Source organism: Ornithorhynchus anatinus, chromosome 5 (assembly GCF_004115215.2).
Source record: "Ornithorhynchus anatinus isolate Pmale09 chromosome 5, mOrnAna1.pri.v4, whole genome shotgun sequence".
Taxonomy (NCBI): Eukaryota; Metazoa; Chordata; class Mammalia; order Monotremata; family Ornithorhynchidae; genus Ornithorhynchus; species Ornithorhynchus anatinus.
Genome location: NC_041732.1, coordinates 72,040,324 through 72,055,184, shown reverse-complemented (window position 1 = coordinate 72,055,184; position 14,861 = coordinate 72,040,324). Strand labels below are relative to the sequence as shown.

General features: G+C 55.7%; 1 protein-coding gene across 1 annotated transcript; it reads left to right on the top strand.

The window, feature by feature from the left end:
- The first annotated feature begins 3,819 nt into the window (after positions 1–3,819).
- On the top strand, positions 3,820–14,461 carry TAS1R1 (taste 1 receptor member 1). The gene is made up of 6 exons (XM_029064566.2): positions 3,820–4,087; positions 6,677–6,983; positions 7,621–8,376; positions 9,324–9,536; positions 10,029–10,149; positions 13,324–14,461. The coding sequence occupies exons 1-6, from the start codon at positions 3,900–3,902 to the stop codon at positions 14,253–14,255; spliced, it is 2,517 nt and encodes an 838-aa protein (XP_028920399.1). The 5' UTR covers positions 3,820–3,899; the 3' UTR covers positions 14,256–14,461.
- The last annotated feature ends 400 nt before the right edge of the window (positions 14,462–14,861 follow it).

Genomic DNA, 14,861 nt, shown 5'->3' with positions numbered 1-14,861 from the left:
GCTTACTGTGGCAGAGCACTGTACTAAGCGCTTGGAATGGACAAAGTGTCAACAGATAGAGACAATCCCTACCCAACAACAGGCTCACAGTCTACAAGGGGGAGACAGACTGCAAAACAAAACAGCACTTACTGTGTGCAAAGCACTATACTATTCTTCTTCTTCTTCTTCTTATTATTACTAAACACTTGGGAAAGTACAGTACAACAATAAAAGTGTGGCTTAGTGGAAAGAGCATAGGCTTGAGAGTGAGAGGTCGTGGGTTTGAATTCCACCTCCGCCATTGGTCAGCTGTGTGACTTTGGGCAAGTCACTTCTCTGTGCCTCAGTGACCTCATCTGTAAAATGAGGATTAAAACTGTGAGCCCCTCGTGGGACAAGATGATTACTTTGTATCTATCTTAGCGCTTAGAACAGTGCTTGGCACATAGTAAGTGCATAACAAATGCCATTATTATTATTATAACAAGCTTACAGTCTGGGGGGAGGAAACAGGCATCGGAATCAATCAGGGGTATTTACTGAGCGCTTCACAGATTCAGAGCACCGTACTAAGCGTTTGGGAGAGTACAATAAAACAGATTTAGTAGACACGTTCCCTGTCCACAGAGACCTTACAGCCCAGAGGGGGAGACAGCCATGAATACAAATAAATAATTTATCAGGTATAATTTATAAATATGTCCATAAGTGCTGGGTAGCTGACGGGTGGGATGAATAGCAAATGCCCAAAGGTCACTGACCCAAGTACGTCGACGACGCAGAAGGAACTAAGCTAAACCCCGAGGATCAATCAATAGTATTTATTGAGTGTTTACTATGTGCAGAGCACTGTACTAAGCACTTGGAGCACGATACAGCGGAGTTGGAAGACCCGTTCCCTGCCCACAAAACCGCAGGTCAGCAGCAGTCATAATGCGTGACCGAGAAGTTAGAATTACAACGTAGGGCCCCATCCACGTCCCCCAGAGGCAGCAAGGCGGTTGAGCTTTCCTTTCTTCTTTTGCACCAGTACTGCTCACCACTCCCCTCTCCCCACCTGCCATCATCATGGCTTAGTGGATAGAGCCCGGGCCTGGGAGCCAGAAGGACCTGGATTCTAATCCCGGCCCCCCCATCGTCTGCTGTGTGATCTTGGGCAAGTCATGTCACTTCTCTGGGCTTCAGTTTCCTCGTCCGTAAAATGGGGATTAAGACTGTGAGCCCCTTGTGGGACAGGGACTGTGCCCAACCCGATTTGCCTGTATGCCCCCCCATGTTTAGCGTAGTGACTGGCACATAGTAAATGCTTAACAATCCCACATTTATTATGATTAAAACAGGGCAGCAGGTTGGAGGTGCAGCCACCTCTGAAGCAGAAGGCAAGCAAATGTCACGGGCCCGGGCTGGGTCCAGAGTTTCCATCATGCAAAACTGCCGTCCTACGGGTCCGGGCAGGTAAACAAGGAGGGCACGAGAGCCCACCGCAATGGGTGCAGCTGGTAAGTTGGCGGGTTCCAGTTCCTGCAGGGAAATGCCCTGGATCGGGGGCGTTTGGTGAAATCGCCACATTTGCTTGCCCGGCCTTGGCTTCCGTTTGTCTGTGGTTTGTCTGTGAAAAGCCGCAATCTGGGCAGCAGCTGGGGCCCGAGATAATGTAGCTAAAAAGGGATTAAATGACAGGGAATTCAAGGGGCCAAGATGACCGCGCCAAAATCAACAGCATCAGGTTTCCCGGTCCCTCACTGAGGTGAACCTTGGACTAGTATCCTAAAGGACTATCTGGTTTCCCGCTGGTTTGTCTGGGCCTGCTCTGGATAAGGCAGGACCACACTTCGGGTCCCGTATTTTTAATTCAAGGGCCCAGCCTCCGGCTGCCTCCGAGTCCTGCGACTGGGTTCTAGTCCTGGCTTCTAGTCCCGGCTCCGCCATTTGTCCGCTATGTGACCTTGGACAAGTCACTTCACCCCTCTGTGCCTCAGTTACCTCATGTGTAAAACGGGGATTAAGGCTGCGAGCCTCTGTGGTGGGAGTGGGACTGCTTAGTTGGATCTACCCCAGCACTTAGAACAGTGCCTGGCACCGAGTAAGGCCTTAACGAACGCCATAAGTGAAAACAAAACAACTAGGAATTAGCATTTGGATTTATATTATAGGGCCCTGGGTGAGGAATGCAATGACTCTGCAATGGAGCAAGGGCAGGATCAGGGATTCCCCTGGAAAAATGCTCTCGTTTCGGGAAACAAGGGCAGACATATATCAGTCTGCCATTACACACTCATATCTCTCAGGGTCTGGAATCGAAGAGGGCAGCCACCCCACCCCTAGTGCATATCCCAGCTAAAGGTTTAGAAAAACTGACTTCCAACCTCAACCACAACCATGTGGGACTGTCAGCTTGTTGTGGGCAGGGAACGTATCTGTTTCTTGCTGCACTGCCCTCTCCCAAATGCTGGTACAGTGTTCTGCACACAGTAAGCACTCAATAAATGCAATTGAATGAATGAATGAACTCCTCCGATCCCAGGCTCCACCTTGGGGAAGCAGTGGCCTAGCGGAAAGAGCACAAGCCTGGGAGTCAGAGGACCTGGGTTCTAATCCCAGCCCCGCCACGTGTCCATTGTGGGACCTTGGGCACGTCAGTTAACTTGCCGCTGCCTCAGTTACCTCATCTGGAAAATAGGGACTGAGACGGTGAGCCCCCTGTGGGACGGGGACTGTGTCCAACCTGATTAGCTTGTATCTATCCCAGTACTTACTACCATGCCTGGCACACAGTAAGTGCTTAAGAAATATTATTATTTTTATGATTCACCCCTACCTAGCTTCAAGGGCCTAGTTGATTGGAAGCTGGGGAGGGGCAGCAATAGGGGAGGAGGACTCTTGGTCGGTGAGCAGGAGAGGTGGTCAGAGAGAGCTGGTGAGCTTTCAGGAGAGGGTCAGTGGGAGGTGACCTTGGGGGAACACAGTGACCATGGGGGAAGCACAGAACTCAACCTCTCTGCTTGCCTGGGATGAGCTGGGGGACTGAGGGGGAGCTCCCTCTCTCCCAGCTCTCCCCCTGCCACTCCCCCTTGAATGTCCCTGGGTCGGACTCGCTCTTTGGCCGGAGGGACAGAAACGGATTGATCAGAAACTCCTGGAGCCAGTGCAAGAGGCTGATAACCAACAACTTTCTTGCGTAAATGTAGTTACAAATACCATAATAATAATTATTATTATTAGTGGCAGGACCTATCCATCATTCCCGATGGGAGACTTTATCCTCATCAGATTAATAATTATGGTTTTTGTTAAGTATTTACCATGTGCCAAGCACTGCACTAAGTGCTGGGGTGGATACGAGGAAATGGGGTTGGACACAGTCCCTGTCCCAGGTGGGACTCACAGTCACAATCCCCATTTTACGGAAGAGGTCACTGAGGCACAGAGACTTGTCCAAGATCAGGTGGCAGAAAGTGGCAGAGCCGGGATTTGAACCCATGACCTTCTGACTCCTGGGCCTGTGTTCTATCCAGCAGGCCATGAGAATTGTTTAGAAAACCCCAACCTCCCCAGAGAGCGGAACCATCCTCAAGCCCCCTCGACCAAAACCCTTCATTGGCTATGTTCTGTCCACCCCATCCGACCAGGGAGAGGACGGGGTGATGGGGAGCGGGGCCCAAGCGGAGGACAATGACGTGCCTCTGCTTTCCCTGAGAGGAAATCATCCGTTCCTGTGCCAAACCACAGGAGGGGAAGACCGAGCCTCCAACGATTTTGTAAATCAGACCCAGCCCCGCTCAACGCGTTAGGTAACTGTTGGCTCCACAGGTGCTCTCCGTCCTGTCCATTTAAATAGCCCCACACCGCTGTGGGAGGTGAACGCCTCTGACATTCAAAGCCAAAAAAAACTCCAATCGCCTCTCCATTCTGACGGCATGTTGCTCCCTGCCTTTCGCCTGCTCTACCTACATCTTTTTGTCTTTGGTGAGTCGGCTTCTGGTTGCCAGGAAACAGAGATGCTTTCGGACTTCAGTCTCCCTGGCGATCATATCCTCGGAGGTTTATTCTCAATCCACTCTAGCCTCGAATCGAGATCCAAACCGGAAGTGACCAGTTGTGATGGGTAAGCGACCTGCCGGAACCTACCCTGATCTGGGCAGCTTTAGGCTTTGCCCTTAGAAGGTGACAGATTTTTTTTTTAATGGTGTTTCTTAAGCACTTAGTATGTGCCTGGCACTGTACTAAGTGCTGGGGTGCATACAAGCTAATTGGGTTGGACACAGTCCCTGTCCAACGTGGGCTCACAGTGTCTATCCCCATTTTATAGATAAGGTAACTGGGGCACAGAGGAAGTGAAATGACTTGCCCAAGGTCACACAGCAGACAAGTGGTAGAGCTGGGATTAGAACACAAGTCCTTCTGACTTCTGACAAATAAAGGCCGGTCCTGAGGAAGCAGAGACCCTTGGCGGGAGGCGAACTCATCCTTGGCCAAAAACTTCAACAAGGGTTAACGGGGGGGACCACACTCTGAATCCTTGGCCTCCAGAAGGAAGGTCACGCAGTGTGGCCTAGTGGTAAGAGTACGGGCTTGGGAACCAGAGGTCATGGGTTCTGATCCCTGCTCTGCCACCTGTCTGCTGTGTGACCTTAGGCAAATCACTTAACTTCTCTGTGTGTCAGTTACCTCATCTGTAAAATGGGGATTGAGACTGTGAGCCTCATGTGGGACTCCCAAGCCCGTGCTCTTTCCACTAAGCCATGCTGCTTGTTTAGCTGTACTCTCCTAAGCGCTTAGCACAGTACTCTGCGCACAGTAAATGCTCAATAAATTCGGTTGACTGACTTGGCACACAGTAAGGGCTCAATGAATACCAGTTGATTGATTGACAGATAGTAGCACCCTGGCAGAGAGGATAAAGGACCCACGAGGTCTACCGGAAAAAGCCTGGGTCTGGGATCCAGAGGACCTGGGTTTTAATCCTGACTCTACCACCTGTTTGCCGAATGAGCTTGGGCAGGTCATTTCACTTCTCTGGGCTTCAGTTCCCTCATTTGCAAAGGGAACTGTTCTCCCTCCTACTTAGACCAAGAGTGCCAAATGGGACAGGGACCTATGTCTGACCTGTCAGACTTAGAACAGTGCTTGAAACACAGGAAGTGCAAAGCAGCATGGCCTACTGGATAGAGCACGGGCCTGGGAGTCAGAAGGTGATGGGTTCTAGTCCCGGCTCCACCACTTGTCTGCTGTGTGACCTGAGGCAAGTCACTTCACATCTCTGTGTCCCAGTTACCTCATGTGGAAAATGGAGATTAAGACTGTGAGCCCCGGGTGGGAGGGGGACTGCGTCCAATACGATCTGTTTGTATTCACCCCAGCACTTAGTACAGTGTCTGGCACGTAATAAGCATTTAACAAATAAATACCATAATTATGATGTGGTTTCTAGGCTGATCTGAAATGCAATCTAAGCCCCCGGGGCCTCCCATCTGGACACAGCACTCGAAGCGCTCCGGATATCTTCGAGGGGCCAAAAGGGGTGGGGTGGGGACTCCCCATTCTAGACATATTCAATCGATCAATCAATGGTATTTATTGAGCGCTTACTGTGTGCAGAACAATGTACTAAGTGCTTGGGAGAGTACAATAGAGCAGAGTTGATAGACACGTTCCCCGCCCACCAGCTCGGAAGCTCTCTGCTGGCTGCCCGAAGGAATTGAGGATCTGCTGCTGTACGGTTAGAGTCCTCCTTTGGCTAGATGCAGAGGCAGCATCGACGGTGCTGATGGAGTAGCGTCCACTGTGTGCAAAACACTCTACCGGGCGTGTGGATCTAAACACAGCCCGTGCCCTGGAGGAAATGACAGAGCCTTGGGGGCTACAAAGAGATATAAAGGGCCAAATATACATTGAGAAGCAGCCTGGCCTAGTGGATAGAGCACGGGCCTGGGAGTCCAGAAGGTCGTGGGTTCTAACCCCGCCACCGTCACATCTGCCGTGTGGCCTTGGACAAGTCACTTCACTTCTCTGGGCCTCAATTACCTCATCTGGAAAATGGGGATCGAGACTGTGAGCCCCACGTGGGACAGGGATTGAGTCCGACCTGATGATCTTGTATCTACCCAGTGCTTGGTACAGTCTCGCACATAATAAGCGCTTAACAAATACCATAATTATTAAATAATAGGTAAAAGAGCGGGAACGTAGACACGAAAGAAAGGCACTGAGCCCAAACGTAGCCAACTGCCCCTTTCCTCCAAGGAGGAGAGACTCAGCCCAGAGATGTACCGTCGGTCTGCCCAGATTTGAAAAAGCCAGGTCTCAAGGCTGGGAGCCTCTGGGGCGCTACAGAGGTTGGGTGACCTCGGGCAGGTCGCTTGGCTTCTCCGTGCCTCAGTTTCCTCACCTGTAAAATGGGGATTAACACCTTGAGCCCCAGGTGGGCTAGGGACTATATCCAACCCGATTATCTTCTATCTACACTAGTGCTTAGAACCGTGCCTGGCACGTAGTAATCGCTTAACAAACCCCTCAGTCATTATTATGATAGTGATTATTACAGGAGGGAAAAGCTGGGAAGCTCCCCATTTTGGTTGGAGGTGGGAGAGGCAGGGCCTTTTATGGAGCCCCCGGGGACCACCCTTTCGGTCAGCGAGAGGGCCGAAGCGTCTGGCGGGGGGCCCGCCCCCGCCCCGTCTCTGGTTTCCCCCAGGGTTGAGCGGTTCAACAGCGATGGCTACCACCTGTTCCAGGCCATGCGGTTCACCATTGAGGAGATTAACAACTCCACCTCCCTCCTCCCCAATACCACCCTGGGCTACGAGCTCTACGACGTGTGCACCGAGTCCTCCAACCTGTTCGCCACGCTGAGCCTGCTCGCCGAGCCCCAAGGGCGTCGCATAGAGGTCCAGAGGGACCTCACCCGCTCTTCGCCCAAGGTGGTGGCCGTGATCGGACCGGACAACACCAACTACGCCTTAGCCTCGGCGGCCATTCTGAGTGCCTTCATGGTGCCCCAGGTAAGCCGGGAGGGAGGGTTGAGGGGGAGAGGGAAGCCCCGAGTCGGCAGGGACAGGAGACCGGGGCCCGCCCTTCTGCCACGAGGGCCATTCCGTTCAATCGATCAACTGTATTTAATGAGCGCCCGCCGTGCGCGGAGCCCTTGGGAGAGTATGGAATAACCGAGTCGGTAGACACGTTCCCTGCCCGCAGCGAGCTTAGAGTCCGGAGTGGGAGACAGACATCAACATAAACAAATATATTTTCCGATCCGTACGTAAGTGCTGTGGGGCTGAGGGAGGGGTGAAGAAAGGGAGCAGATCCAAGTTCAAGGGGGATGCAGAAGGGAGAGGGAGGAGAGGAAATACGGGCTTTATCGGGAAAGGCCTCATGCGTCCTGATGCTCCTGGACCTAGGTGGGGAACGCTGTCGTTCATATTGAGCGCTTTACTGTGTGCAGAGCACTGTACTAAGCCCTTTGGAGAGTACAATAGCACAACAGACACATTCCCTGCCCACAGAGAGCTTAGAGTCTAGAGGGGGAGAGAGATATTAATAGAAATCAATCGATTAGAGAGACGCACGTGAGTGCCGCGGGGCCGGGCTGGGCTCCACCGTAGCGGGGAGGGTCCGCCGGGGGTGTCTCCCCACGCACAGATCAGCTACGAGGCCTCCAGCGTGACGTTCAGCCAGAAGCGGGACTTCCCGTCTTTCCTGCGCACGATTCCCAGCGACGAGCACCAGGTGGAAGCCCTGGTACACCTGCTGGGGGAGTTCGGCTGGCACTGGTTCTCTCTGGTGGGCAGCGACAACGAGTACGGCTGGCAGGGGGCACAGAGCCTGCGGGCCCTGGCCACCCAGCGGGGCATGTGCATCGCCCACCAGGGCACGGTGCCCCTCAGGGCCCAGCCTGGCGACCGGGACGTGCGGGCCCTGGTGGCCAAGGTCAACCGGACTTCGGTGGTGGTCGTCTTCTCCAGCCGGCGGCTGGCCCAGGTCTTCTTTGAGACGGTGGTGCAGGAGCGATTGAGGGAGAAGGTGTGGCTGGCCAGCGAAGACTGGTCCCTCTCCCGGTCCATCACGAGGCTGCCCGGGGTCCGCGGCATCGGCACGGTCATCGGGGTGGCCGTCCAGCAGGGCCGGGTCCCCGGGATCGGAGCCTTCGAGGCCGCCTACGTCCGGGCCGAGAAGGGGCCGGCGCGGCCGTGCCAGGAGTCCGCCTGCCTGGCCGGCAACCAGATCTGCTCCCGGTGCCGGAGCTTCTCCCGCGATGACAGGCCGGAGCTGGAGCCCTTCGCCATGAGCGTGGCCTATAACGTGTACGCGGCGGTGTACGCGGTGGCCCACGGGCTCCACCAGCTGCTGGGCTGCTCCTCGGGAACCTGTGCCAGGGGCCCAGTCCGCCCGCAGCAGGTGAGGAGGGGCTCGCTCCCGTCTGGGTCCCGTGCTCTCCTCGCCCTCTCCTCCCTCGGGGAGCTCGCCGGCTCCGCTTCGGGGGGGGATTTGCTCCCAAACCCATCTCGTCTCGACCCCGACCTCTCTCCGCATCTGCTGTGTGACCCTGGGCAAATCACTGCACTTCTCTGTGCCTCGGTTACTTCGTCAGTAAAGTGGGGATTGAGTCTGTGAGCCCCATGTGGGACAGGGAACCGTGTCCAACCCGATCTACCTGTATCCACCCCGGGGCTTAGTACAGCGTGATCCAGTGGACAGAGTATGGGCCTGGGAGTCAGAAGGACCTGGGTTCCAATCCCGGCTCTGCCACTTCTCGGCTGTGTGACCTCGGGAGAGTCACTTTGCTTCTCTGGGCCTCAGTTACCTCATCTGTAAAATGGGGATTGATGCTGTGAGCCCCGTGTGGGATATGGACCGCATCTAACCTGATTAGCTTGTATCTCCCCCAGCGCTTAGAACGGCGCTTGACACATAGTAAGCACTAAACGAATACCACAGTTATTCTTACTCTCTGCCGACGGCATCTCCTCTTGGCCTGCGCCTGCTCTCAATGGGGACGGTCCCACCAACCCCTCCAGCTCAATCTGTCGCAAAATCATCATTAAATTCCCTGGACCCGCAGCCCGGGGCAGGTCATCCTGAGGAGTTTCAGAGCCAGGCATCACCTCAATCAATCAATCAACCGATTGTATTCATGGAGCGCTTACTGTGTGCAGAGCACTGCGCCGAGCACTCCGGGGAGTACACCACGACAGAGTCGGTAGGCACGTTCCCCGCCCGCAAGGAGCCTCCTATTTTCCCTGCCCTTCAGGGTGTCTCCCCGAGCCCTCTTGGGGGGGCTCGGAGGGGCGGGAGAGCCCCTTCGAGTCTCCCCGTTGGCTTTCACGGACCCCCGTGCATTGCAGCTCCTGGAGAAGATCTGGCAAGTGAATTTCTCCTTAGAGGGGAATCCTGTGCACTTTGACCCCAATGGAGACCCAGCCAGAGGCTACGACATCGTGGTGTGGGGGTGGAACGGCCCCAGCTGGACTTTCAGCATCATCGGTTCGGCCAGATGGCACCCGATCCGACTCACCGTTGACCGGGCCCTAATCCGGTGGCATACGAGGGACAACCAGGTAACGCGGCTCCCCCGGGAGCCTCACTGGAGGCTGGGACCCACAGGTGACGTGGGAGAGGGGAAAGGAGGCTGGAAGACAGCGCTGAGGACAAAGCCTTGCCTAGCCCCCTCTTCGAAGCCTTATTGAAGGCCCATCTCCTCCGAGGGGCCCTCCCTGACTAAACCCCCCTTTCCTCTTCTCCCGCTCCCTTCTGCATCGCCCTGACTTGTCCCCTTGATTCTCCCAGCCCAACGGCACTTAAGCCCGTATCTGTAATTTATTTATATTAATGTCTGCCTCCCCCTCCAGACTGTGAGCTCGTCGTGGGCAGGGAATGTGTCCGTTTATCGTTGTGCCGTACTCTCCCAAGTCCTTAGAACGGTACCCTGCAGGCAGCACCGCTCAATAAATACGACCGAGTGACTGTTGAGGCCGCGGCCCAGTCTACCAACCCCGCCGGGCGCGGGCTGGCGCTGCCCGCCTCTCCCAGGCTCCCCGTGCTTGCCCTAGGTGCCGCGGTCCGTGTGTTCGGAGGACTGTGCCGAGGGCCAAGAGCGGGTCATCACGGGACACCACCACTGCTGCTTCGACTGCGAGCCCTGCCGAGCGGGAACCTTTCTCAACAAAAGCAGTGAGTCGCTTCCGCTCTCTCGGGACCTGCCCTGCTCCTATCCTCACCCCCTCCTTCATTCGTTCTTCAATCATATATATCGAGCGCTCGCCGTGCGCTCAACACCGTACTAAACGCCTGGGAGAGTACCATACAGCAATAAAAAGACCCATTCTCTGTCTACGACGAGGTTACAGTCGAGAGGGGGTTACGGGCATCAACACAAATAAATAAATTACAGATATCAGTGCTCCCCCGACCTCCCAAGCATAATAGCAATGATATTATTAATAATTTTGGCACTCATTAAGCACTTACTGTGTGCCAAGCACCATTCTAAGCTCTGGGGTGGAAACGAACAAATCAGGTTGGACACGGTCCCTGTCCCATGTGGGGCTCCCGTTCTCAATCCCCATTTTGCAGATTCATTCAATAGTATTTATTGAGCGCTTACTATGTGCAGAGCACTGTACTAAGCGCTTGGGATGAACAAGTCGGCAACAGATAGAGACAGTCCCTGCCGTTTGACGGGCTTACGGTCTAATCGGGGGAGACGGACAGACGAGAACAATGGCGATAAATAGAGTCGAGGGGTTAGGGTTAGATGTTAGATGTTAGAGAAGAACATCTCGTAAAAACAATGGCAACTAAATAGAATCGAGGCGATGTACAATTCATTAACAAAATAAATAGGGTAACGAAAATATATACAGTTGAGCGGACGAGTACGGTGCTGTGGGGATGGGAAGGGAGAGGTGGAGGAGCAGAGGGAAAAGGGGGTTTAGCTGCGGAGAGGTAAAGGGGGGATGGCAGAGGGAGTAGAGGGAGAAGAGGAGCTCAGTCTGGGAACGCCTCTTGGAGGAGGTGAGTTTTAAGTAGGGTTTTGAAGAGGGAAAGAGAATCAGTTTGACGGAGGTGAGGAGGGAGGGCGTTCCGGGACTGCGGGAGGACGTGACCCAGGGGTCGACGGCGGGATGGGCGAGACCGAGGGACGGTGAGGAGGTGGGCGGGGGAGGAGCGGGGCGTGCGGGGTGGGCGGTAGAAAGAGAGAAGGGAGGAGAGGTAGGAAGGGGCAAGGTGACGGAGAGCCTCGAAGCCTAGAGTGAGGAGTTTTTGTTTGGAGCGGAGGTCGATAGGCAACCACTGGAGTTGTTTAAGAAGGGGAGTGACATGCCCAGATCGTTTCTGCAGGAAGATGAGCCGGGCAGCGGAGTGAAGAATAGACCGGAGCGGGGCGAGAGAGGAGGAAGGGAGGTCGGAGAGAAGGCCGACACAGTAGTCTAGCCGGGATATAACGAGAGCCCATAACAGTAAGGTAGCCGTCTGGGTGGAGAGGAAAGGGCGGATCTCGGCGATATCGTAGAGGCGAAACCGGCAGGTCTTGGTAACGGATAGGATGCGTGGGGTGAACGAGAGAGACGAGTCAAGGATGACACCGAGATCGCGGGCCCGAGAGACGGGAAGGATGGTCGTGCCATCCACGGTGATAGAGAAGTCTGGGAGAGGACCGGGTTTGGGAGGGAAGATGAGGAGCTCAGTCTTGCTCATGTTGAGTTTTAGGTGGCGGGCCGACATCCAGGTGGAGACGTCCCGGAGGCGGGAGGAGATGCGAGCCCGAAGGGAGGGGGAGAGGACAGGGGCGGAGATGTAGATCTGCAGATGAGGGAACTGAGGCGCAGAGAGGTGAAGAAGTGACTTGCCTAAGGTCACACGGCAGACATGTGGCAGAGCTGGGATTAGAACCCAGGTTCCGTCATACTGTACTCCCCCAAGCGCTTAGCAGAGTGCACCGCACACAGTAGCCCTCGAAAAATATCATTAACTGATTGAGGGAATCAGGCTCCTGGAAGGTCCTGGCCCCCTTCTGAGAGGAAAACCCCTGAAACGGGCCCCCGCCTACCCCTCTCTCTCTTTCTCGAAAGTGACCTCATTCGTGGGCCGGCCCACCGAGGGCATCCAATATCCTTCTGTGCGCCGGCGGGGCAGGGCGATGTCTGGAGCCCCTCACTGACCTAACAGTGTGGCCTGGTGGAGAGAGCACAGGCACCTGGGTTCGAATCCTGGTTCTACCACTTGTGACCTTGGGCAAGTCGCTTCACCTCTCCGGGCCTCAGTTCCCTTGTTTGTAAAATGGGGATTAAGACTGTGAGTTCCACATGGGACATGGACTGTGTCTAACTTGATTAGCTTGCAACTAACCCAGTGTTCAGTACAGTGCCTGGCACACAGTTAGCGTTTAACAAGTACTATTTAAAAAAACAAAAGCCTCCCCTGCGGCCCCCTCTAGTCAAACCCACTCAATCCATCAAAGGAACGTACTGAGCACCTGCAGGGTGCCAAGCCCCATAATAGTAATAATAACGTTGGTATTTGTTAAGCGATTACTATGTGCAGAGCACTGTTCTCAGCGCTGGGGTAGATGCAGGGTAATGAGGTTGTCCCACGTGAGGCTCGCAGTCTTCATCCCCATTTTACAGATGAGGGAACTGAGGCCCAGAGAAGAGAAGTGACTCGCCCACAGTCGCACAGCTGACAAGTGGTGGAGCGGGGATTCGAACCCATGACCTCTGACTCCAAAGCCCGAGCTCTTTCCACTGAGCCACGCTGCTTCCCATACTACTACACCATACTAAGCGCATGGAAGCGGGCGAGTCATTTTACTTCTCTGGGCCTCAGTTACCTCATCTCTAAAATGGGGATTGAGGCTGTGAACCCCACATGGGACAGGGACAACGTCCAACCCGATCCGCTTGTAACCACGCCAGGACAGTGCCTGACACACCGTAAGTGCTTAACGCCATTATTACAATTATTATCATTACTGAGCGTAATAATAATGGTATTTGTTAAGCGCCTAGGATGTGCCAAGCACTGTCCTAAGCGCTGGGGTCGACAGAAGGTAATGAGGTTGTCCCACGTGGGGCTCCCAGTCTTCATCCCCGTTTCACAGATGAGGTAACTGAGGTCCAGAGAAGCGAAGTGACCTGCCCCAGGTCACACAGCTGAGAAAGGGTGGAGCCGGGATCAGAACCCGTGACCGCCGACTCCCGAGCCCGGGCTCTTTCCGCTAAGCCGCAGCAAGCCACGCATTCGTTCCCCGCCCTCGAGTCGGTCACGGTTTAACTGGGGTCGGGGGCCACGGCCACAGAGAAGGGATCTCTCCCTCCCTGCCCCGCCGCTCCCCTTCCCTTCCAGACCCCTACGTCTGTCAGCCGTGCGAGAAGGATCAGTGGTCCCCGGCGGGGAGCTCGGCCTGCTTCAACCGCACCGTGGTCTTCCTCACCTGGCGCGAGCCGGTCTCCTTGGCCCTGCTGGCGGCCAACTCGGCGCTGCTGCTGCTGCTGGCTGGCGCGGCCGCCCTGTTCGCCCGGCACCGGCACAGCCCGGTGGTGCGCTCTGCCGGCGGCCGGACCTGTTTCCTCATGCTGGGCTCCCTGGCCGGGGGCAGCTGCAGCCTCTACTGCTTCTTCGGGGAGCCCACGGCGCCCGCCTGCCTGCTCCGCCAGTCGCTCTTCGCCGTCTGCTTCACCGTCTGCCTGTCCTGCGTGACCGTGCGCTCCCTGCAGCTCATCTTCATCTTCAAGGTGGCGTGCCGGGCTCCCGGGCTCTACCGGGCCTGGGTCCGCTACCGGGGGCCCGGCGTCTTCGTGGGGCTCAGCTGCGCCGCTCAGCTGCTGCTCTGCGTCGCCTGGCTGGCCGCGCACAGCCCCGCGCCCGCCAAGGAGTACGGCCGCTCCCCGGACCTGGTGGTGTTCGAGTGCTCGGAGGGCCGCTCCTTGGGCTCCAGGATCGGGGTGGTCTTCATCGGGCTCCTCTCCGTGGTCTGCTTCGTCTGCGGCTACCTGGGCAAGGACCTGCCCGAGAACTACAACGAGGCCAAATGCATCACCTTCAGCCTGATCCTCTACTTCGTCTCCTGGATCGGCTTCTCCACGACCTACAGCGTCTACCGGGGCAAGTACCTGGCGGCCGCCAACGTGCTGGCCATCTTGAACAGCCTCGGGGGCATTTTCGGCGGCTACTTCGGGCCCAAGTGCTACGTCATCCTCTGCCGCCCCGACCTCAACACCAGTGAGCACTTCCAGGCGTCCATTCAGGACTACACCAAGCGCTACAGTTCGGCCTGAACGCCTCAGCCGGGGGAGCCCAGGGCCCCCCACCCCCAGCCCGATGGGCGGAGGGCCACGAGAAGTTGGCGGGCCGCCGGCGGGGTGGCCGCGATGGGACTCGCCCCTTCGGCCTCACGGCTCCGGGTCCGGCTGGCCAAGGAGACGGGCCGGGACACGCGAGAGGGTTGGCCAGGTGGAGGAAACAATAAAGAGGACGAATTGTGTCTGCCCTTGAGTTTCTGTCCCGCTTAGGCCAAGCTGTGAGTTCCGAGGGAGGGGGCAGGAACCCCGTGATGGACATGGCGGGCGGGTCTCCTGCAGAGCGAATTTGGGGATGCAATTCAATTGTATTTACTGAGGGCTTACTGTGTGCAAAGCAGCGCACTGAGCGCTTGGGAGAGTACATTATAACAAGAAACACTTGTCGGCTGTGTGACTGTGGGCAGGTCACTTCACTTCTCTGTGCCGCAGTTACCTCATCTGTAAAATGGGCATTAAGATTGTGAGCCTCACGTGGGACAACCTGATGACCCTGTATCTCCCCCAGCGCTTAGAACAGTGCTCTGCACATGGTAAGCGCTTAACAGATACCAACACTGTTAAACAGACACAGTCCCTGTCCAC

What these genes read in the sequence shown, in the direction of transcription:
- TAS1R1 (XM_029064566.2), top strand. Translation starts at nt 3,900, where the DNA reads ATGTTGCTCCCTGCCTTTCGCCTGCTCTACCTACATCTTTTTGTCTTT. An exon ending in GTGCCTTCATGGTGCCCCAG is followed by an intron (nt 6,984 to 7,620) that starts GTAAGCCGGGAG and finishes CCCCACGCACAG; the next exon opens with ATCAGCTACGAGGCCTCCAG. An exon ending in AACCTTTCTCAACAAAAGCA is followed by an intron (nt 10,150 to 13,323) that starts GTGAGTCGCTTC and finishes CTTCCCTTCCAG; the next exon opens with ACCCCTACGTCTGTCAGCCG.